The sequence below is a fragment of the Accipiter gentilis genome, chromosome 5, assembly GCF_929443795.1.
Source record: "Accipiter gentilis chromosome 5, bAccGen1.1, whole genome shotgun sequence".
NCBI classification, from domain to species: Eukaryota; Metazoa; Chordata; class Aves; order Accipitriformes; family Accipitridae; genus Astur; species Astur gentilis.
This window is the reverse complement of record NC_064884.1, coordinates 21518666-21542380: the sequence shown is the minus strand read 5'-3', so window position 1 is coordinate 21542380 and position 23715 is coordinate 21518666. Positions and strand designations below refer to the sequence as shown.

Genomic DNA, 23715 nt, shown 5'->3' with positions numbered 1-23715 from the left:
TTCTGGTCTTTTCAACAGGTTAAGAAAAAAGAACAAAGAAGAACACTCTCTGAAAGTAACAGCAGAGAACTACTTAAGAACATTACAGTTCCACCCAAGAAGCAGGAAATACCAAGGCAAATATGGAATAGTATTTGTGAAAGACACCTGTTACCTACTGCTTAACTTGTATAAAGCAGATGTGATAGCACATATTTAATAGCTTAATAACTATCAGAAACGCAAGAGCTGAAAGTCAGCAGTGAAACTAGAATAGTTTTGTTTGACTGTCTTCCTTCACTAAAACATAAGAAACTCTTTTGACACTACATTAATAATAAAATGAGGTAACTGAAACACACCACTGATTTGATATTCTCACCATATTTTTACAGAGTACTTAAATACTTGGACATTGACCTGACAGTACACCCCTATTAGCAACCCCAAATTAATTTAAAGGCTACATTAAGTAAAAAAAAAAAAAATAATAACCACTAGTACTGACAATTAACATGAGAGAAATTGCAAACTGAGATGAGCAGGTTCTTACCTAAACCTTGATGTTTTAAATTTCTTCTTAGATATCACTACAGGTGGTTTCTCAGAATAATGCAGACGTAATCTTATCTCTGTTTGACATGTCAGCCATCCAGCATCCACAGTTTCAATACCATCTATCAAAAATTAAACAAGAAGTAGAAGACACTTTGATAACTTGTTTTAGGGAGCACTAGACAGTTTAATGTATAAAAATATAAATACAGTTCCTCTGACATCATCTTGCAGACAATCCTCCTTATCACCAGGCTTATTCAACAGTATTTCCACAGCAATTGTTGAGCACATCCTTTCACCTGCCTTTTCTGAACTACCCAGAACAGACAACAGATACTGCAGTTGTTTGCTGGCTTCTACGGGAATTACATAGGAACAATGATCCTTGCCAGCTTCACACAAACTGGAGAGCACTAAGTATTCCAGTGTTAATTTTATTTACGGTATCACGGGCTAAGTTAAGTCTCCAAAGGTAGACATAACACTCCCTTGCCCTGAGATCTCTCAATACATGGAATAACACTGATAGAACTCTGAAGATTCATTCACAACTTGAGATACAGGTGTAAAATTAGCTCATCATAATCAATGCCAGTAAAGCAGTGTAAGTCTGCAGGACAGGACACAATAACAGATATGATGGGGAAACAAAGCATGGAGGAGAATCCTCAACCTCACCATCAGGACAAGGAAAGCCTACAAGCAGGATGGCCAGAAAGCACAAGCCACCAGACCGGGCACTGAAGCAGACCCCACAGTTTTGAAGAGTTCCTAGCAAAACCTATCATTTGATGAAGGTATGAAGAAAAATGGAAAAGCTTTAAGACAAGATGCATGAGACATGACAAAGAGTTACCTTAGGCAGCACAGGATTGAGCATTAAGTGAGAGGTGGGTTAGAACTGCCCAAAGTGAGACACATGCATGCACAACAACATGAGGTTTGAATTTATGAGAGGTTTTGGCAGTTGTGTCTAACGGAAGAGGCAGATTGTGTACATTTAGTATAAGTGGTAATATTTTTCTAGGCACAAAGAGTTTTTTCTCAGGCTAGGTTTTAAGAGAAAGCTAAGTCTATTCTGTATTTCAAAAAATACATGCTCACGATCCAAAGTTTGCATCAACCTTTAACACCAGCACACTGACAATATTTCAACTGTTCCTAGCATCCTTTCTAATGTTAAAAAAAGACTTACAGCCTGAGTGTGAATTCACAAATGCTGGATACAAAAATAACCATATAAGCAGAGAAAACAATCACTTACAGGCAATTCCTGTCAAAACTTAGTATTTCAAATATTTTTCAACTACAGCACTTAACCTTGTTAAAATTAAATATGTGGTGAAGAGTAAAGGTCAATATATATCTCACTTACTACGGATTCCAAAGTATCCATCGTCAATAGTAATTTCATTTTCTAGAATTAAAAGGAGGGGAAAAGAATGAAAGAAATTAATTAGTATTCACATTATAAAGAATCATTGCCAATTTAAATTAATTCTACTTTTCCACTTCACTTCTAAAAAGTACATCTAATAAAAAAAAGTAGGAAAACTCAGACAGACAAAGAATAAGCATGTTTATTGCAACCTTCTATAAAGCTTTTTCCCAATTTATCCTTTTTCTTAGTTTCTGCAAGAAAAAACAATCAACACAAAATGCCGTCTGAACTGAGAAAAGCAAGAAGGTTGCATAATTTCCTAGTTTGCTGCAGTAACTTGCTGATATCTACATCCTACTAGAATGTAAGGTGCTTTTCTTGTTAAAGACATTGAAGTTTCTTGTAAACACACAAGAAAGCTGTCCTCCTGCACATTTATAGTTAAAGCTTCTAAATCAAGTTAGACAATTAAAATGCTTATTCTGCCCATGTGACAGAAGCCAACCTAGGACAAAATATTCAAAACACTCATTTCACACTTAATTTTACCCTTACCCTCTCCACAGTTTTAATAACTGAAATCTTAAGGCACTAAGTAAATTCACCAGCATTAACAGAATTGCACTTGTCTAAAACTATACATTTCTCAAAACATAAATCTTAACAGAATTCTGTCTCTACAGCCATTAATCCCATTTTTTCTAAGATGAATTATGGGCCTGCCCTCAATTTTTAATAACCACAGGCAACAATTTAGGATCATAATGACCAAGTGCTAACATCCTGGTTTTGCTGCATTTTCTTAAAGACTGCTTATGATGCATAGAGTACTACTTGGGGAAAAAAATCCTATTTGGAATGAAGTTATCCAAATTTAGAGATAAAGTCTAGACCCTAGCAGAGGGTAGACTGCTTCCCTAATCAGTTACTGACAAATACAGAAACATAATCTTGTTACAAGAATAGAAACACAACTAATTAAACTGAAATTAAATATAAAAAAAAAGGTGGGGGGGACAGGACAGGACATGATCATGGTACTATTCATGATTAACAAACAGTTTCTTTAATACCAGCTTCTTTCTAAAAGACCTTTTTTCAGTGAAACAGAAGGTATTTAATAGATGTGAACTCCTCAGTGTGGAAGAAATAACATTTTTCATATCCTAGAAAAGACAGCGCATAAAACATGCCATCCCATAGAAGCATAAGAGATCTAAATTACAAGCTACGTTCAAAGGTTATTTCAGTCACTCTTAAAAACCAAACTTTTTCCCTGTTCAGAAAAGCATTAGGAACTTGTATGCAAGTCTGCATGCCACCTTTTCTTCCAGCAAAATAAATTTCTGCTAAATTGCCAGGTAAGTAAGCCCATTTGTGTTTCTATTTACATTAATCCATTTACTTAAAGAAGCCTAATTAAGAATTTTTGCTTTAAAATTTTACTAACGAAATAGTTAAATCAAACCAGCAGTGACTTCACACCCTCCCCCCTCCCCACATTTTCTCTGAAAAAATATGGATCCTTAGTCTCAAAGAATTAAACTTACAGAAAATTATTACAATTCCAAATTAATAAAAAACCCCACATAATATTAAGGGTGGCAAAGAATTTCACATCCACTCCATTTTTAATCCACTTATTTATATATATATTTGAGAGTAAGGCCCATGTTGTGCAAAGAAAAAGCTCATACCTCCAACACATTAATAAACTTAAGTATCTTAAAACTATAGTTATCAATCCCTCTAAACCAATGTGCAGCATATTAGCAATCTTATGCATATGCCTCAAACAGATGCAGTTGATGCCCATACCTAAAGGGGTAATTGATCGTGGTTGTAGATGAGTCTCCCACGTGTGAACTATGACTTCGCAGGGACCATCGATAGTCTGTAATTTAAAAGTTAAATGTCTGCAATAATTTCTTTTGTTATATCTGATCTTCTACCCATGTAGCTGTTTGGGATGGTTGTGAATTAAACTTCCAGATTTAAGAAAGAAAAAGAAGGAGAAGAAGAAAGAGGGAAAGACAGAGAGAGAGAATCAAAAAGAAAGAAAACAGATCAGGCTTGTCTCTTACCCCTGCAACTGCTGATGACACTATCTGATGCGTCAGGTATACATACGACAAAACTTGTGACAAAGTCTGACAGGGTGGAGATGTTACATGGAGTTACTAAACCTTTACTGCTTACAGTTACTCCACTGGACTACTTCAGTTTCCTTCTAATACAAAAAAAACAAAGTGTCTCTGAACTCATTAAGTGTGCTTGCTTTTTTCTTAAGATACTACAGCAACAATTTATGAAAAAACATACCCCACATCTCTAATTCCAAACAGCACTCAACATCTACTCATGCAGTTAAGTTGCAGGGGTGGGTTCTCCCTCAAAATTTGCTTGACTAATTCAAAGTCTATAAAACCCAGTTATTTTAGTTGTGGTACAGAATAGGAAGTTATTTACCATCTAATGAAAACAAATACTTGGAATTTTGCCGTCTCAATTTTTGCTTTCCTCAGAAGCAAAAAGACACTGATACAATCCAATCAGCCAGCAGCAAAGCCCCTGCAGTCTATTTCATTTGAAGCAAGATAAATCAGATTCTTTCACAAAAAAAAATTACTATCCCTCAAAAGACTACATTTGTTGACAAACATAGCCAATACTCAGACAGATAATCAGAACAGTAACTCAGTCTCTTCCTTCAGAATGATTTCAGTTTGAAATAGCTTTCTAAGTTAAAGCTTTTAGGTAACCACTGGCTAACAACAGAAAGAACATGCCTGATTCCCAGCTCAGTCACCCTAACAAGTTTCCCTTAACATTGTGTGGTTGTTGCCATCAGTCATAACAGCCACTGTCAAATAGCTGCAGTTCATCGTTTTGGTGGTTTGGGCCTGAGTAATTCATATTTCCAAAGAGACTTGCTACTATTGCCAAAGTCATATAAGCTTCAACACCAACTTGTCCCAGTACTTCAGGTTCTTGTTTAAATAGATGATCAACAGGGACTTCCAGACAATTCAGCAGTATAATTACACAGTACCATAATGCTTTGTTATCTTGCAGCTCACTCAAATTCTTTTAGCAGCAGATGGGATTTCCTGACATATATCGAACACATTTAATCTACCATGCTTTTGGATGAGTTAACAGCAAACACCAAAAATTTAAAAAATGCTCAGCAAGACAGGTTTGCTCCGAGAGCCTTAGCTAAAAGCAATTCAGTTTTTCTAATTAATTCAGAGGCATCTATACTTAAGGGTCATGTCAGAATAAAATACATATGCTTAAAGTTATGCTTTAAAGACAGAATGCATATAAATACAAATAAAATAAGATGATACTATTGTTTTCAGTTTATTCCTGTTATAGTGCAGTTTTAATTCTCATCTTCTCACTGCTGCCACAATGATCACTCTTACGGACTTCTGGAAAAGTAAATAATGAGAAGTTTCTTCCCCCTTCTTTCACAGCAGATCCACACTTGCATGTCACAATCTCAGTTTTCAAAACTGAAACCTGTGTTTGCAAGTAGGGAGGCTATCATTTCCTAACACCACACAGACCTGCAAGATTGCCAACAGCAACTCCCATGAACATACACGGAACTTGTAACTTGCAAACCTGGGGAATGCAAGTCTGTCCTAACATGGATTAAGCTGTTTTCTTCAAAAGGTAAGCAAAGGTTTTTCCTTGTAGAAACCCCCAAAATACCAATACCAGTTTATTTCTTACACTACTGTAAATGTACATTTTAATTTTAGGTTCTAAAATTATGAATGAGAATTTGAGTAACATCCCAACAGTAAGCACAACACGCTGGACACACTCAGCAAAAATTTCATGCCCTGAAAGGAATACAGTCTTCTGATTATGCATTTAATCCCAGGAATCCTCAACACTTTCCATACTAAGAGGCAAGCAAACCTACCAGAAGGAAAAGGGCAATGGATTAGCGAACAGGCAGACATGACTGAAAGCCCTCTCACAATGCCTGCTCAGACAGTCTTTGCATTTATAGGCATTTAAGTAGTGTTTTAATTATATGTCATAGAAGCCATTGTAACTATGAGGTTAAAATACTGATGTAATTTCAGTAGCATATACTGGCAACATTTGAACAGCCACCCAGTTCAGATCAGTCTGCAGTGGAAGTAAATGATGTGTCATCAATATTCATAGTATGGTAATGTTACCTAAAAGTCAGCCTCTGTTAGGACAGTCTTAAAAGGGCACCTATCCAAATGTCACATCAAGCATCCCAGTGGGTAGTACACTGAGATTATAGTAAGTGGCACTGTATGGCATGGATTCCTCCCTACTAACACAGGAAATTATAGGGTTTTTTAAAGCAAACACATAAAAATTATGTTGCTTGATTTGTAATTAGCTGAACATCTGAGGCAATTTTAAAGCTCTTAAAGGACATTCAAGAATTTTCTTTAAAAATCAAGTTCTCTTACATTGTCAGAAGCTGGGCGTCCCCCAGTAGTCATCAGACAATTTTACGATTATGCTACATAGGCATTTTACCCTTAATATTCCAGGGGTTCAAAGCAGTCTGATGCACAATCTGCGTGAAGTGCTTAGGTGCTCAGTACAATTAAAAAAATGAAAGCACTTCCGTGGATGTTTAAATGACAATCTAGGAGGCCAGTTCCAAACTTCCTGATCCAAGGCAACATAACAGAGTAGGCATTAGGGAAAAAAAAGAAAAAAATGTAAAACCACCACACATAGCTACATTTATCCAACTGCACTTTTATTCTTAAAACTATGTTCCAAGAATTTTAATCTACTTCAAGAACATGAACAACTAAATGAATTCAGACTTAACTTTGATGCTGGATTTCTGACAAAAATCTCTCTAGATTTCTGTACCATGTAAGAGACAATAATTAACCACAAAACCAAACAATCAACCAAAGCCATTCAGCCATCATAACTAACTTTGCAAGGCAACAGCACATACAAGTCACCTGCCAGGAAGCCCTAGGCTAAAAAGAGATTTTACAGCTCTAGTATTTCCAGTAACAGTTTAATACAAAATCTGCTAACAGCACAGTCACAGCAGAGGTGTTCCTTTCTTTTTATCAGGTTAACCATGGGTTATTAGTCTAGCAAAAGCTTTTCTAAGGCATTCCAATATTAAAGAAATTACTGACCCTAGACCTAAGTTTCACCTTTTTTTTTTTTTTACTATATTCCAGGCACTAAATGGATTTGATTTGTTTACATTTTAGAAAAGTAAATTTAAGTCCCATTTGAAACCTCTATAATGAAGTAATATTCTTAATATAATTAAGTGTGAAATACATTCACCAATCCAGTTTTAAAAGTCCTGCTACATGCACAGATAGCTTAGTTATAACCCTAAACTTGCATGCTTATTTGCTGTTGGAAAAACAAATATAGAACATAGCTTAACAGAATAAGGCATGTATTTACCTTAGTAAGGTTTTCAAATATGCATCACACAAACAATACATATAAAAACATTCTCCTAAAACATATGACATACAGAAGACTTAAATTCAGACAAGGGGGTTTTGGTGTGTCGTCCCTCCCAAACAACAGAAGATATGTGTAGAATAAAACATGGGAAGACCCTTACAGTGAGGTAACTGGTACCGGACTATATTTAAGAAATGAACAAACCTCAAGCAAAATAGTTTAAATTACTGTCTTATTTCATCAAGTGTATGTATTTACTTTTCTTTTAAAATGCTTAAGATTACTCTTCTGTTATCATTAAAATGTTCACAACATAGTAAGAGTTCTTGATATGCAGGAGCCAAGACTTGCACAAATTTTATAGCAAAACGTTCTTTGTATATGCATTCATTTATTTGTATAGAATTTTTGTAGGGATACATTTCAATCTATTATTAAAAAAATATATTCTATTTATGTAACTACAATCAACACCAAAATGCTTCAGTGCAAACAAACCAAACTTCCCATGACATTGCACGATCCTTCAAGCAAAATAATTTAACAGAGATCAAATTATGACTTTTTTTTTAAAGGGAGGCAAGAAAAATACTTTCCTATTTGTTTTTTTCCAAAATGTAAATTATTATATCTATTTTAGCATCTAGTCTGTAGTAATATTTTGGATAATATGGAAACTATCATTTCTCTGTGTAAATATGTATCACCCCCAGGTTTGCCACCATGTCCATCTCAAGCATCTTCAAAGATGCAGTTGATATAGAAAGGAAAGGAAGAGTAATTTCAGCTGGATCTGTCTTCAGCATGATTTACTCAATTATGTGGTGTCAAATTCATATATTCGGGCTTTAACATATATTTAAGACTACACATGTATTTAAGTTATCCTACTACAGACCATGACACACAAAATTGTGCTGATATAAAAAGTTAACAGTGTCTGAGGGATCACATATTGCAAGCCTATCAAATTTAGGAGATTAATCACATGCAATCCCTAATGAAAAACTCACTGAAATAAAAATATTCAGAATAGTTTAACTTAAAAGTATCTTTTCCTTATCAGAGTTGTTAATGCTAAAGTCCTCCATATATGGTTTCATTTGCACTATACTGTATTATTTTCCTGTTAGAATTAAGGGATCCTGCTTTTACATTGTTCTTCAAAAATATTACAAAAAAGAGAAAAACATTGTAGCTGGAATTCTTTTCTTCAAAAGACTTTACGTTATATGAAATAAAGTCCGGTGAACTTAAGAGGTACAGGCTAGACACCGCTGAGTGGATAACTGTGTACCCTGGCAATTCACATACTTTGTTTTGTAGGGTGGTTTTCTTTTTTTCTCCCTTTTATATACAGTAGCTTTTTATGCTGGTATTCCATAAAATTTATACTTACCTTGGCAGACTCTGCATCACACGGTACATAAAGCGTGCACGATACAGAGCACCTACTTAAAGAAACACACTCACCAATACATATCGTAAACTTTTTCAAATGTTAAAACAGAAATTCTGTTGTCTATGAGCACGTTTTCTGTCAATCTGTTCTAAGTGTGCTTTTGCTTACATTTTAAACTTATGGGCATTTGCAAAAAATGCAAGAGTTCCATCAGAGCTGCTAGCTGTAAGAACTGATCTACTTTTGGCCTCAGTTTGACCTCAGAAAAAGAAATCTATTATTGGCCTTCCCTTCTTTTGCGTCAGAATAACAATTTAAACATCAGTTTCAGATTAGACTATTTCACATGCTGTAATGAAAAAACAGAACTGTGTTTCATTAAAATTAGTATCCTTTACTGAGATGATACCTCTGTCAAATATTTCTTCAGTGAAAGAAAGGCTAGTCCAGCTGACAACAATTTACATGCTCTTGACAGTAATTTAAAATATTTAAAAGATATAGACCAGATGATTCTATAACTCCTTTGCACATTTAGCTACATCCTTCATAATCCCGATTTTAATGAAGAACTAAAGCCCAGGGTGAATAGCTACAGGAGATTAACAGAGTAAAAAAGACAGCAAAGATAGCTTTAAATGGGTTATTTCTTACACTTATTACTTGTTATTAAGAAAAACAGTTAGAGTAGCTGCTTATTTTCCCAACTTAGTCCAATTTTTTTCTGGATGCAGTCCCATCCCTGGTCTGAAGAACTTCCCCCTTACCCTAGCATGATTTTTACAGACCAGTATACTGCCACATACATTCAACTCACATGCAACTTTGACATCAATACCTGTAAAAACACATCTGTGTCTGTCTCGGGTTGTTTTCGCCCCAACTCATGCAAATACCTATATGCAAACCTAAAGAAAACACTGGGATGCCCCATTCCTTGTTTCACGTTTTCACTCCACTCCAAGAGATTAACATACGTTAATTATGCAGCACAAAAGCTAGTTAAAACTTCTCACGCTTCACTGAAAAATCTGCAGTAATTTTAAAGACTGTAGTAGATTAGGCAAATTTAAATATGCCTGCTCACACTAACCATTTTTCTCCTGCTATCACTTGCTTCCATGCTAGAGATCCTTGCCCTGCTGAAGTCCATATTCAATTATAACTGTAGAAGTTTTTATAGCCCCATTATAACTAATGAGAACTTTACCATATAATTTAATCTTTATAATAATGTCAGGCATTTCACTATCACTGGAATTTTTAAAACACTAACAGTGGTAAAAGAGAAGACAATTTAACAAAAATAATTAAAGTTAACAGCATATGGTCATGTATTTCCAGAAGTGAACTGCTTGTATTTCCACAAGTGTTTTAAATTGTAACATATGAAACATTAAGATTTCTTTCTAAAAACTCAAGTTTAACTCAGAAAATCCTTTTTTACTTCAAATAAGGGAATTTTTTACTAGGGATGAGCCAACTTAAAATAGAAAAGGTTGTACATACCTTAGGTTCTAGGAAGTACCCTTTAAAATACCGATACCAAACAGGAACTCCTCTAGGAAGCTCTACAGTAGCCTTCCATAATTGACTGTGGAAAAAAAAAAACCAGTTCCAAAATACAGCCTAACAGCCACCTCCAACATATGTCTGTCTTAAGTGATGTTCTAAAAGAAAGTTCAGCGTATTGCTGCAAGAAAGGGTTTTTTACAAGGTAACTTAGCCAAACACACACAAAGCACAATGAATACTTGGAACTGAAATTGCACTTTCTAATGTACAGATCTGAAGTGCTCTAATGGAGCAAGAATTCTCATCCTCATTTAACAGATGGGGAAAACATAATGAAATAATTCAGGGACTCATCCAAGATCACACAGCAAGTCACTGACAGAATTATAAATACATCCTGTGAGCCTTGCATCATACAAACAGCAACGGGCCGGACACGATTTTAAGAAAACAGTGAATTCCTCTGCTGCATTGAAGCCTTCTTCATGTACACTCATGTTTATATACACACAAACCACTAAAGAGTTTTAATGCAATTCCCATTTTAAATAATCTTCTCCCCATCTCCTCATAGCCACAGTAATAACTTGTATTGGTTAAAAAGAAAGTAAACACTATAAACATCTCCTATAACTTGCTGTATAGTTATGGGACTGAGAATTGTCCATAGCTGTTTCCTATTCAAAATGTCTATAACTAAACTACTGAAATATGTCAGTCGCAACGGTAGAAACATCATCTGTAACTAGGAAAGCATACCCAAGTTAAACATTTTCTTAGACACATTCCTAAGCATTCAAAATGTGCAAGGGCAACACAAGAAATTCTGGAGAGTTTTACTAACAGTACATGTAGCTCAATAGTTTACAAACTCAAAGCCAGCATAAATTTGTTGCTCCAGAAGTCCAGCTACTTCAAAGGGACCAAATTAAAAAAACAAAAACCCAACTTACCGATCATCAGTTTGGAGGACCACTGCAACTTGTGGATTCCAATTTCCCAAAGCACTGCAGCTCCCACATATTGCAAAAACCTCTCCTAAAAAAACAAACAGAAAAAGCTACAATCATCACTACTCAAGCCTACATGGAATTAGTAAGTACAGCCTACATGGTCAAACCTTCAAATATTTTAAACATATACACCAGAATCACCCATATAAACTCCCTCTTTTCAGTTCAGAAAGTAATTCTCCCCCCACCCAAAACTACAACAGCATTTTCTTCACATTCTTGTAAAAATCTCACTGAGAGAGGGACTACTGACAACCCCAGCCTTTAAAAGGGTTGACTTCCAAATTGTTCTGCAGTAATACTGTTCAAAAAAATCTCTGGAAACACAGCAGGCAGATTTTCACTGTAAAATGCTTATTGTCAAGACGAACCAGTTTTTTCCTATATACTGTCCATTTTTTTAATATATGTACCTATAGACATACATGTCTAAAATTCTCTAAAATTCACACCAACAATCTAGAAAGCACAGACAAATAGGAAGTTGCTAGCATTATTCCCAAGACAACACATCCAATTAATTTTATTCCTGAGAGAAATAAAATGAATTTTGCTGCTATGCTTTCAGTTTTTTATTATAAAAACATAACATTACACAAAACCACCATGAAATTCTCACACTGTCTACCCTACCGCATACATACATAAAGAATGAATCCAAAAGATTACAATAGTACAAGAATGCTTGATTCTGGGATATCCAGGAGTTAGTTAACACTGCAACTTACCCTTGTTTTTAATACAACACCTGTATGTATATGACTGCAAGAACAACAACAATGATTAAAACAAATGGAAAGGACAAAGTAGTATTTTGCTTTTGCAGGGTTTTAACAATATTTCCAGACACAAGAAAAAAAATCTGTTGCAGAAGGAGAAAATGTGAAGTTTTAAAGTATATTTAGGCACCATCTGCTTAACCTTTTAAGCTTGCTATGCAAATGTAAGAACTACCATCGTATTTGAGCAATTTATAAATAAAATGTAATTAAAAAAATACTGAGATTTAATTCAGCCTCTAACATAAAATGCCTAAATGTAAATTTTCAAACAAAGTCACCCTTAAACCAAAGCTGACATAAGGAAGTCTAGCTAAAGTCAAATTAGTCCCTTAATTGGTGGCGGGGGGTGGAAGCATTTAAGAAAAAGGGGAGAGGATATCCAGAACTATCCTGCATGCCTCATCAACAGGAAAAGCAAAGATGAAATTGACAGCTAAAAAGTCTGAGAGAAAAAGTATCAATCTTAACAAAAGCAAGATAAAGCATCTATGATGGTGATTTCCTGTTCTCAAACTGGGAAAGCAGTAGCAATAGAGTTGGAGCCACAATTATCTCAAGATACAAAGTAGGCAAGCTGTATACAACAAAGATACACTACCTTTTACTAAGCCAAATATCATAGCTGGAACTTTAAAGTCTGAAATAACCGTTTTGAGGAAGTCCTTATGCCTTTAAAATTGTGTCCATTTTTTCCCCCCACTATGCAGGTTAATCTAATATGAGATACCACCAGGATTGTTTATGAAAGAAACCCCTGCAGACCCAGGGGTTGCAAAAAAATCTACAAAAGCCAGGAATTAAATAAGATAATTTGTTCCTAAAAACAGCTTACTGAAATAATTTTAAAGAACATCTTGAACTACAATCCCCCTTTTTTTTTTTATAAAATCTTCTGGTTCAATTCATTTAAAAAAATCAAGCTTCTTGGATGCTCACTGTAAGCACACAAACACAGACAAACATCAGCTGTATACTTACTATGCAATTCATTGCACACAATTGCCTCAGGCACTTTACTTTTTCCACTCTGTACTGAGGCACATTATGGTTTGTTTTTGCAGGGAGGAGGTAAAAGGGGGAGGGAAGACCACCTGAATGCCACATAGTTATAATTTCTGACTGGATATACTAAAGAGAAGCTAAAATTCTTTTAATAACACTAAAATAGCAGCATTTAGTACATCTTAGTGTACACACCAGCCAATCTCTGCAGTGCCATCTAAATTATGTTCCTCTTAGTAGCAGCTAGCTAGAATAGTTTTCTGGCCTTTTTTAAACAAACCTGTGAACATTCAGTGAATGCTTATCACTCATCAAGATACAACACACAAAAGGCAACAAGATGTGCAGTCACCCCTAAACTCACTTCAACAATTACATTGGGAGGCTGAATCAGGATTTGTAAAATGCTGCTTAAATTATCCCAGGAAAGGCACAAGTGAAATGCATGATAAACTGGAACTGCCTTTTCAAAGGCAATTCTAAACTCAGTGGGGTTTGGTTTGGTTTTGTGTTTCAAGTTCAGGGGTCTTCAACTTCTCCCTCTCCCCTTGCCAGGGAAATCTGATGCTGCTACTGGCAGAGCTCCTTCAGCTACAGCAGAGGAAGCTAGAAGCTACTCCAGGTGTTCTGCCCAGTCTCAAAGCTTGCAACAGCCTCACTGATGTTGCAATCTCTCTGCTTGGGCCAACTCTGTTGGAGAAGAATCTTTGTGTACAGTTGGGAGCTAGAAGCTCCATTTTTTATTTCATAATAGCTTATCTATGGCCACCTAGCAGTCTCTTGGTATGGGACTGTGTCCTGATGAAGACCTAAAGGAGTCACAGCCAGTACTCAGTGACCCTCTTTCTTCCACTAGGATGAGGCAAAAAGCAGCACTCCATGTCACAAATATGTAAAAGTCTACATCAAAGTGTTGGGCTTCATCACCAATGCTAACTCCAGAAGTGGTCTGGCTACAGAAAGCGAGTCAAAGCATCATTCCTATGCTGGTGATGTCCTTTTATCCTGCCAGTCAGCCTGGAATCACTGGCTTTGACGTCAACAGGAAGGGAGTGATGAGGACACAGAGAGCACATTAGCACTAAAGGCAAGGATTCTTGTGCCACCAACTAACTACTCACCATGGTGATCTGACAAAATCAGTACATGTTTCTAAATAAACTGGAAATTTTGCTGTTTGTAGAACTGCTGATAGCTCTGAAAACCTACCTCTCTTCTTTAACAAGACTGCATCTTGCCACTGCTGCATCTCAGAGCTCTTCCCCCCAGTCAAAACCAACAGCATCAATATTGTCATAAGCAGAAGCAACCTTCTGTGTCACATCTTGATGCTATAGATATGGTAAGTATTTCCAGGTAATTCTTTGTAACCAGCCAGTGAGGCAGGATCTAGGTCTCCCTAATCCTAATTTTTGTTCCAGATATTATGAGCACAAGAAAAAGTTACACATCCAAAGTCAACTCTGCTAGTGACAGTGCCATCACAACAGTGGAAGAAACACTGTAAACAGGGCAAAAAGAGCATGGCTTGCCATATTCCACTGTAAAGCTACACCAGTGCTTTATAACTTCATTTGATCTAAGGTCAATTAATTCTTTAAGTTTTTTCCAGAATGCTATAAAAACACTACTTCTTACTAAAGGCTTTCTGTCCACATTGTGTGTCAATGTTCAGTTCCCAATTTCCCAATCAAATGGGAGAAACAAAGGAGAGGTCTAACATGGGGCAGATTTCAAAGCTTGTAAAATGTTTATATCATTTTTTTTCCACCAACTACAACAGACACTTATGCCATTTGGTATTTGCCTGTAACAGGAATTTTGCCAATCTGTAAGCGTTCCCACATTCATCTGCTTCTGTTAGGCAACCACCAATTACTTTTTTTGGTGACCTTCCTTCAAAGTTCCTGAAGATGAAGGTCAAAATAATAAGCACAATTTATCAACACTAAATCTTGGTGTTCTACATGATCTGACACCTTGTGTTCCTCATTTAGATTATGGAATATATTTGACACATTTTTGCACAGATGGAATATCTAATTAAGCTGCATATTCTTTCTGTCCTAGTGAACTCCTAGAAGAGGTCACATCTTGTTATGGAGAGCCTTTAACAGGGATGCAGAGAGAATAAAAAAACAGAACAAACACATCAATGCATGCCTAACTATCATGGTTCAGAATGTAAATACTCATTTCCATGGAATAAAATGTTACTAGAGACAGAACACTGATTTTAAAACAATCATAACCATTTCAGTTAGCACCAAAATCTCTAGCACACTATGAAATTGTTGTTCAAAGAAAAAGGTAAAAATTAATTCCCAAATCTCACTTTCAAATTCCTATGTGAAATTTCTTAATTCATGTATTTTACAATGACTTATCATTTTGGTATTTGAACTCTCATGTTCTTTTACCTCTGAAGAAAAAAGACAAGACCGTCTTTAAACATTCTTCTATTCAGTTTTCTTCTAGTTAAACCATACAAAAAGGAGAAAGCATAATTTGGGTACCTGGTACTGATGGTCCTCTTACTTCAAAAGTGACTTGAGAAGAGGTCATACCTGCAGAACTTTTGTCTTAGGATAGTTGAAATCTCCTACAGTGGGAGGAAAAAGATACTACATTTCAGGAAGACTCCATTACATCTGTTGCTGTCCTAAGTAAGAGGAAACACAAATCCCACCGCTTACAGGGAAGTAAGCCACTAGTGATGTTACTGTTTGAGTGAGCAGTAAAAATAGAAAGTGCTCTAAAACCAGCAGCAGCCCCAGAAAACAGCATCCAGCTGCAGAAGACACTGTTGCAACACTGGCACAAGAAAGACTAGTAAAACAAATACCATATGCAAGTATCAATGTCATGCAGCATTCATCAGTCTTAAGCTGAGATTTTTCAAAAAAATCTGTTTTGACTAATTTTGCTCCCAAAGAGGCCACTGGGAAGTTACAAGACATTTAAGATTATGACCTTTGGCAAGCAGTAACTTCTGTCTCATCTATACTGTTCTTCAGCATCCTCTTCAAAACAAGACAAGCACTAACACCTTGAAGGAAAAATGGGAAGAACCCATGACAGATGCCAGCTCTCTGCTGTCACGGGTAGTGAGTTGTTCATCACCTTGGACTGTGCTCCCCTACCAATACTTCCACCCTTTCACATGGAGCACCAACAACTAGAAGCACCAAGCAGTCTTCAAAACACCACAGCAGGAAGGGACTGCCTACAGTCTCTGTAGCCAGGACTATAGCTGGAAGATTGACCCTGCTTCAATTTTCTACCCTCCTCTAATACACAGTAACTTGATGGAAAAAAGCTGGCAGAATCCCACTCTCCCAATTTCAGCAGAAACACTATTGATGTCGCATATCCTTTTATATTATTTATGAAAGTAGTAGTCATATTAAAGTCCAAGTCTGGATGTTGCTAGACTAACTGTCATCACCCAAGTATAATCCTTTGGACATGGGCTGCAAAATAATCATACTAATTCTATGCAGAATTAACTTTGCAATGCTCTCAACTAATCCATTTTTTTATATTACTGTAGGTTTTGGGGGTTGTTTGTTGTTGTGTTTTGTTTGTTGTTTTTTTTTTTTTTAAACCAAGCAAGTAGAATGTTTTTGTTGCTATTTTTGAACAGGACAAAAAGCACTTTATTTCAGTACAATGTTGGTCAGCAATCATTTAGTAACAGCTTTAATAAGAAGACAAGAAGAATTAACAGCACTAGAGAAAAATCTACCTTTCATTAGCTCTACTAAAAGCCCTTGCCTTCAAAGGCACAGGGCAGTTTAACAGATGCCTTTAAAGCAAGAAAAGCTAAAGAAAATCGGATACCAATTAGGAAGAAAAAAGTTCATAATCAATCCTTATTCCCCTCGAGCAATCAGAAAGTTAGTTAAGTTCTGAAGTTTAAACACCTACAATTTTTCTTCTGGATCTTTTCCTCCTCCCCTCCCCTTTTCTAACTATTGCTGCCTTTACATTCCTTTTTCTCGACCCTTATTTCTCTCTCCCCATGTCAAGGGAGAAGACTTTTCAGTGGTAAAATAAGAGCAAGAAAATGGTATCAATATAGATGTTTCTGTCATATATTCCAATTCTGCATGTAAACTTTTACAAGTAATATTTCTGCAAATGATAAAATCCCAAACTACGAAGCTAGAAATAAGCACACTTTATAAACAGGAATTCCATGAAGCACACACCCTTTATGAACTTTGTCATATGTGTGATATTAGGTGGTCTGTATGTTAACAGTGACACATTCTAGCATTTATTTTTAGACACAGAAGTGCAGCACATTTCAGTGCTGAAACTAAAATTGGACTTGTGAAACCGGTCCAGTATGACACAAAAATCTCCATTTAAAGCAGAGAATATGAACTACTAGTGTGCATTTATCATGACACTGAACAGCTCAGGACCTTGGCTGCGTTCGACGACTGTCCTTGCTTGGACACCCTTTAACTGAAAAAGCAGAGGAGCCAAAGGGGAGATGGAAGTAGGCAAAAATGCCTTGCTAAAGACTACACAGCAGGTAAGTGACAGCTGAAGCCTGAACCCAGTTCCCCAAAGCAAGAACAGGCTTTTGCCTTGTCAAAAAAAAAAAAAGCAAGCTTCTAAAGCCAATGCAACATGACTCAAAATGAAACTTGACAAAAACCAGCATGTCTGTCTTACTCCAAATTACTTAACTACCCATCCGTTCCTAGAGAAAAATCTGAAATCCTGTTGAGTCTATAAAGCTTTTAGCCAACCTTGTAAAAATTCTGTGTATCTACTTGCAAGACATTTGTGGGCCTTTCTAAACCACCTAGCAAAAGAATATTACTTTTCTATATAACAGGAGTTAATTGTAAAGAGATTTTGACAAACTGACTTTGTAAAGTTGTCAAAATTCTGCTCAAAAAGCACTTTATCTCAAAGACCTACTCAACCTGCCCATGGGATGTATATGAGAAGAAAACCTCTAGTTTACATCACCAAATACAGGAATGATTTTTCTAGCACAACTACAGCTACAAGTATTGCACTTACATTCATGTTCAGAGTCAAAGTATTAACCCTCATTTTGAAGAAACATCTTTTCTAGCAGAACACTGTAAGTAAACACAGATCAAGGGAAAAAAAAAGATCTGCTTTTTGTTAATGAATAAAGCCTGTGTTGTATATTATCATGCACTTGTAAAGCATTCTGTACTTTCAAGACAAGATACGAAAATGCTTTATTTAGGCATAACTTTAGCTGTCTAGTTACTGATGGTTCCCGAGGAGTAATTTAATTCCCAGAGAGAAATGGCAAAAAACCCTAGACAATAAAACCCTCTGACCAGCAGGTGTCACGGTACCTTTTAAACCCTATGTTCCTTCAGATTTCCAGCACTGCCTCACCGAAGAAGCTGACAAAGAATAACAAAGTCCTCTCTGCTCTCCACACTTGTAAAGATGGAGTGTTTGGGAGAACGTCAAGAATGCTGAGCTTAGAGGGGTCATAACTGTCTGCTTAGAGGAACTGAAACAAGTTAGAACAGTTACATTAAAAATGTTAAACACTTCCTAATCAGCAAATATTAACAGTCCACCCAGCAGATTTACGAACTAGAAGTCCTTTTGTAATGGCCATTTTTAAATATTTGGGTTCAAAAGTATTAAAGCTGAATTCATATCTGCTGCAACTACATGTGTCCAAATGCTAGCCTAGGGTGCAAACAATTGCCCCTCATCCTATGTCCCACTTCCTCCCTTTGGTCAGCTTATGGACTGCAACTACATGCAAGCAAACAATGAACACTTGAATCTCGGTCATTTCCTCATGGGAAAGAGGTCTCACCAAGGTAGACAGTCACACAATGGTACCAGCAATTCACCAAAAAAAGAGAAGTGTTTCTCTACCTAGAGATTCTTGCTTTTACAACAGAAACACGTTCTTTCCCCCAGCATGTCACAGTTCAAGTCTCTCTCACTCTCCTCCTTTCACAAAGCAAACCCTTACCTTTCACAATCTCTGGAGGTTTCCTAAGGAGATGGTAACTGCAGAGCAGCACTGAGTCCTGGGGCTGTACTGACATCCTGCATTCAAAAGCTTGACTCAGGTAACCCTGCCCATCATCCAACCTCACTGTATAAAATAGGCTGTCTGCAAGGCTTCCAGAGCAGGGGCAACATCAACAGCCTACTAGGTAGGGTCATGCGCAATCTTGGTTCCCCTGCCACAAGACAAAGCTCTCATCATGGTCTCAGATGAGAAAAGCAACCAGGAAACTTGCCATTTCAGAAATCCACTTACTTGCCTTCATACACCCCTCACCCCCCCCCCCCCCCCAAAAAAAAAAAAACCAACAAAGATTTAAAGCATAGCATTCTGCAGGCTGAATGGAAGAGAAAAAGCGTACTCTTTGTTCTAACATTGCCTGTAAAGCTTCCCTTCCACTATTTTCTCCTCCTCATGGGCACCAGAAGGAGTACAAGAGCAACAAGAGTTAATGTACTTCCCTAAATAATAGGGAACCCAAGCTCTTCCCTCCTGATTCTGGAAGGGCACTTCTAGAAGATGCAGGCAATCAGCCATGGACCCCTAAAGGCATTTCGAAGAAGTGAAAAGATGACATTTCAGACTCTCCTTGTGGCATAACACAATCAACTATTAATGTATCACATAGTATCATGGATTTCCTCTAAAAGGAGGTAGCAAAGGTCATCATGGATGGGGAAGACCAAGATAATTTTTGGTTGTAGTCAAAATATACCAGAACATGGACTTAATGCTTGGAGTTCATTTGAACCTTTTGGCTTACAGATCTGGTGGTATGTAAAACCCCTTCACGACCCTTCAGCTTTAGTATAGTATTTCCACCCCCCTCGCCAAGTTTCCTTAACCTTCCCAATATATTTTAAGAGGTACTGGCTGTTTACTGCCCCATATCTTATTCTCAGTATTTTAGGCAAGTAATCTGGAACAATCTTGAAACCTAATAGCCTATCTTGCAAACACTGAACAAATTTTAGACTCATAAAAATTAATAGCATTCATAAAGCCAGATGACATGCTCTCTCTCGATACAAGTAAGATTTTTAATTGCAACTCAAATAGGTTTGTGAAGCTCTAACGCTCTAAGGGCAATGTTTGAGACAGGCTTGAAGTAAGATGTGATCATTTTTTTCTACTGTAGAAACTTACAAGCCTGAAGGCCTTGAGCTTTCTTTTTGTTGTATAGACAGAAGGCTTTCAAAATTAGGCAGGGAACACATTAGGCAACTATATGAAGATAGATCTGAATGAAAAGCTGCCTTTATCAACTGTGAGTTGGCTGTAAGGGCTGCAGAATGGTTGGTTATACTTAACAGTGGAAGGAAAAATATGCATTGACACCTAATTGGGGAAGAAAGGGGAAACAAACAGACCAAGCCTCAGGAAATTCTACACTAGCTTTGTAAATTGGGGGTGCCTGCAGGTAAGATTCCTATTGAAAGTAATCAGAACTCATAGCAAAAATTACTTGAAGATTAAAGGAGAAGCAAAATGATGCTCTTCCAGTGCATTAGGGGAATCCAGAGTTTTTCGCAAATATTATCCTCTCTAGGATGTATCTAACAGAGCGTGAACTCAAAACAACTTCATTTGAGCTCCTAGAAGCTGTATGACCCGGGTCATATGAGACCTTGACCCTTTGCATGGACTTACTCCATTGAAGATAATCAGTATTTGGCAACATGCTGATGAGAAAGCCAAAAAAAGCAGCAGACTTACACCAAAATACACTGTGCTACATTTCTTCCCTCCTCTCCCCCCAAAAAGCCCCAAAACCCTATCTAAAAAATTACTGCTAGAAATTTTGGATGTAAAGCTATCAACCCAAAACTCTCTTGCATAACATTGTATTTAAGGATGATTGGATAATACACAATACAGATTTTTCAATGAGGGTAAAATAGAGCTTACAAAAGTATCTTTTTAATGGGTGAATTTTTTTTAAGATATCCAGATATTTGAATTTTTTTATAGGTACTTAATGGGATTTTTCAAAGGTAATTAGACAGACAATTAAAATAAGACAGCTAGGTACCTAGGTGCCATGATATTCCTGGAATGCATTTTAGTACTTTCAAACATCTGGTTCTTAACGTAAGAATATTTTTAACCACTATATTACTGATTTTGCTTAGTTATCTGTAGAAAAATAAAGATTGTCTGTGCACAAACAGGATCTTCCATACCATTAGCAGACATTTCATCACAGACCATAGTGCAGACTACTGGTATGGCAAAAAGTAAACATATGCTCAATTATTTCAAATTATCACTCTTTTTTTTTTTTGCATATAAAGTTCCAAAGGGCAAGGACTAGAAGGCTACAGTATTTTTGCTTTTATTTTTCTGATTTTAAGCAGACATCCTCCACCTTAAAAGTACAGACTCATGAGACCTATCAACACCAAGGTCAGGTCCAGCTCCAGCCTGAGGCAGGAAAAAGGTGCCACAGTCCCAGCCAAGTCACTGACAGCTGAGAGTGCATGCTGGCAGGAGCGGGGCCAATGCTGGGCACTGCAAACCCCTCCGACCTCCCTCGGGAAGCCTGTGTTTGAACACTACCATGCACTGCAGGAGAAGGTACTGTACTTATATTTTTACCTTCTTGAAGGCTGTACTATATGCAGCAACAGAAAATCCACCATACGTCAGATCCGATGTTACGCTGAACAAAGAAGAGATATAAGCCTAACCACACAAAACTAATGTTTTAAGACAGAGTTTTGTTGTTTTTCCTCAGAGCATTAGACTCTTGAGCATAAATATATCAACTTGCACTACTTCAGACTATACCTTTAATATTTAAATATCTATTCAAAGCTGATTAAACTAGTAGTACGAAGAACAGATTTTGTTTCCTGTGGTTGGTCCTAACAAGGTATCAGAATTATTTCTAAAGTACAACTAAAGTAACAAATCAGGTATGTAATAAAATTAAGCAACAACAGTTGACAACACCTGGATTTTAGAACAAGGTCAGAGGATATATGCTCATCAGGACATTCACTCTAACAACTGGAGTTGAATTTTTAAAAACTGGAGAATTTTTAGAAACAACATTACAGCACCAACTCCTTCATTGTCACCCAAACAACCAGAAGGTTCTTCCTGCCCCCTCCTCTCCCCCCACACCTTGACTGCGTGAGAAAGGACAGCTTTCTCATACTGCATTGCGGTATTAACACTGGACAGAAAACAAACTTGCACACAAGATTTGGACACGCTGTTCTGATTCAAAGGCAGGAATTTACCAATAGGGTTATGCTGACATTTAGAAAGAAGCAAAGCTCGTGTGCTATTTCTGAAATAGCATTGCATTAGTACATAGCAACAGAGAAAAATATATTTAAGATGCTATTTTCAGTATCAATTTAACTACCCATTTGAACGGCCAAGCCAGCTCTGGGAATCAAACACAAGATGATCCCTATCTGACATAGTATGTTACCTATAATGCATCTGCTTTAAATAATAAGAACTTAATGGTTTTCAGCATTTCTTAAATACCTGTCCACGTAGCAGATTCCTCTGTCTTAGCTATGTCACAGCAGTTTTGCAAAGTTCTTGAAAAAGACAGGAAATGGCTGAGGCATATTTGCAAGTAAACCAGAACACCCTCAGTCTAATTTCTCTTTGCTGAAGCGTTGTTCATTATTAGCGTGTGGCTGACAAGATCTTAACCAGGTAGCAATTTAGCTCTTTGTGATCATACTAACATTCCTCACTTAAAAATGACATGGACAAATAACATGTATAATGCTCCCCACAGCTCTCAGTACTCAATACAACAACAAACTTTTTAAAGGGTTTTCAAAGCCTGTATCCATTTTATTGAGGAGCAGCCTGCTTTACTAAGAGATTAATTATGCAGCAGTTTAGACTAGTAGCTTCTATTCAAGACAAACAGCATTCCCCTCTTTTTTTAAAAATATTTTCTATAGTTATTTTACAGGCAACAGTGCTGGAATAGAAATACATATAAAAATCTATAAGGAAAAATACCTTTTACGATAAAAATAATTCCACCTATCAACTATTTCACTCTACTACTAACATCTAAAACACTTTGAAGGCCAATCTCCATCTAACAGTGCATGCTTTAATAAACTAAAACACTAACACCCTGCAAGACAAGCTGTTGATTGAAACGGAAAAAGAAAAACAAAATACAAGAAAATGACTCTGCGTCTCCTGCAACAGCGTGGTTAGGAAGCAGGTAACAAAGTTAATCGAGACTTGTCTTATTAGTCCTCGACAGATCAAGAACACGAAAACACAAGCCGTTAGTGTTGTCAGCGCGTTCCTTTAGTCCAAAGCAGAGACGGAGAGCAGAGTAGAGCACCCCCCCCCACAGAGCCCACCGGCGCCGCATCCCGCCGGCCGGCCCGACGGGGACTCACCGAGCGCTGCCCGTCGCCGCGGGCTGCTGCCGCACCGCCAGCACCGCACGGCGCGGCGCGGCGCAGCGGCCGGCTCCTGGCCGGGAGGCGGCGCGCCGTGCCCCGTCCCGGAGCGGGCCCGCCCCTTCCCAGCCTCCCGGCCGTTTACATAATGCGGCAGCCGCGGGACCGCCCCGGGCGAGG

General features: G+C 37.2%; 1 protein-coding gene across 4 annotated transcripts in view; it reads right to left on the bottom strand.

Annotated features, from left to right (window-relative positions):
* GPCPD1 (glycerophosphocholine phosphodiesterase 1) overlaps positions 1 to 23715 on the bottom strand; it is a 46140-nt gene that overhangs the window by 21108 nt on the left and 1317 nt on the right. For 3 of the 4 annotated variants that reach the window (XM_049800788.1, XM_049800787.1, XM_049800790.1), the window contains exons 2-7: positions 15612 to 15697; positions 11252 to 11336; positions 10293 to 10377; positions 3737 to 3812; positions 1913 to 1954; positions 533 to 656 (exon numbers count right to left, since the gene is read on the bottom strand). In XM_049800788.1, coding sequence (XP_049656745.1) covers positions 533 to 656; positions 1913 to 1954; positions 3737 to 3812; positions 10293 to 10377; positions 11252 to 11336; positions 15612 to 15660 — 461 coding nt within the window. In that variant the 5' untranslated portion in view covers positions 15661 to 15697. Of the gene's footprint in view, positions 1 to 532; positions 657 to 1912; positions 1955 to 3736; positions 3813 to 10292; positions 10378 to 11251; positions 11337 to 15611; positions 15698 to 18452; positions 18474 to 23715 lie in introns of those variants that run through there. The other variant, XM_049800789.1, reaches the window with a different exon arrangement.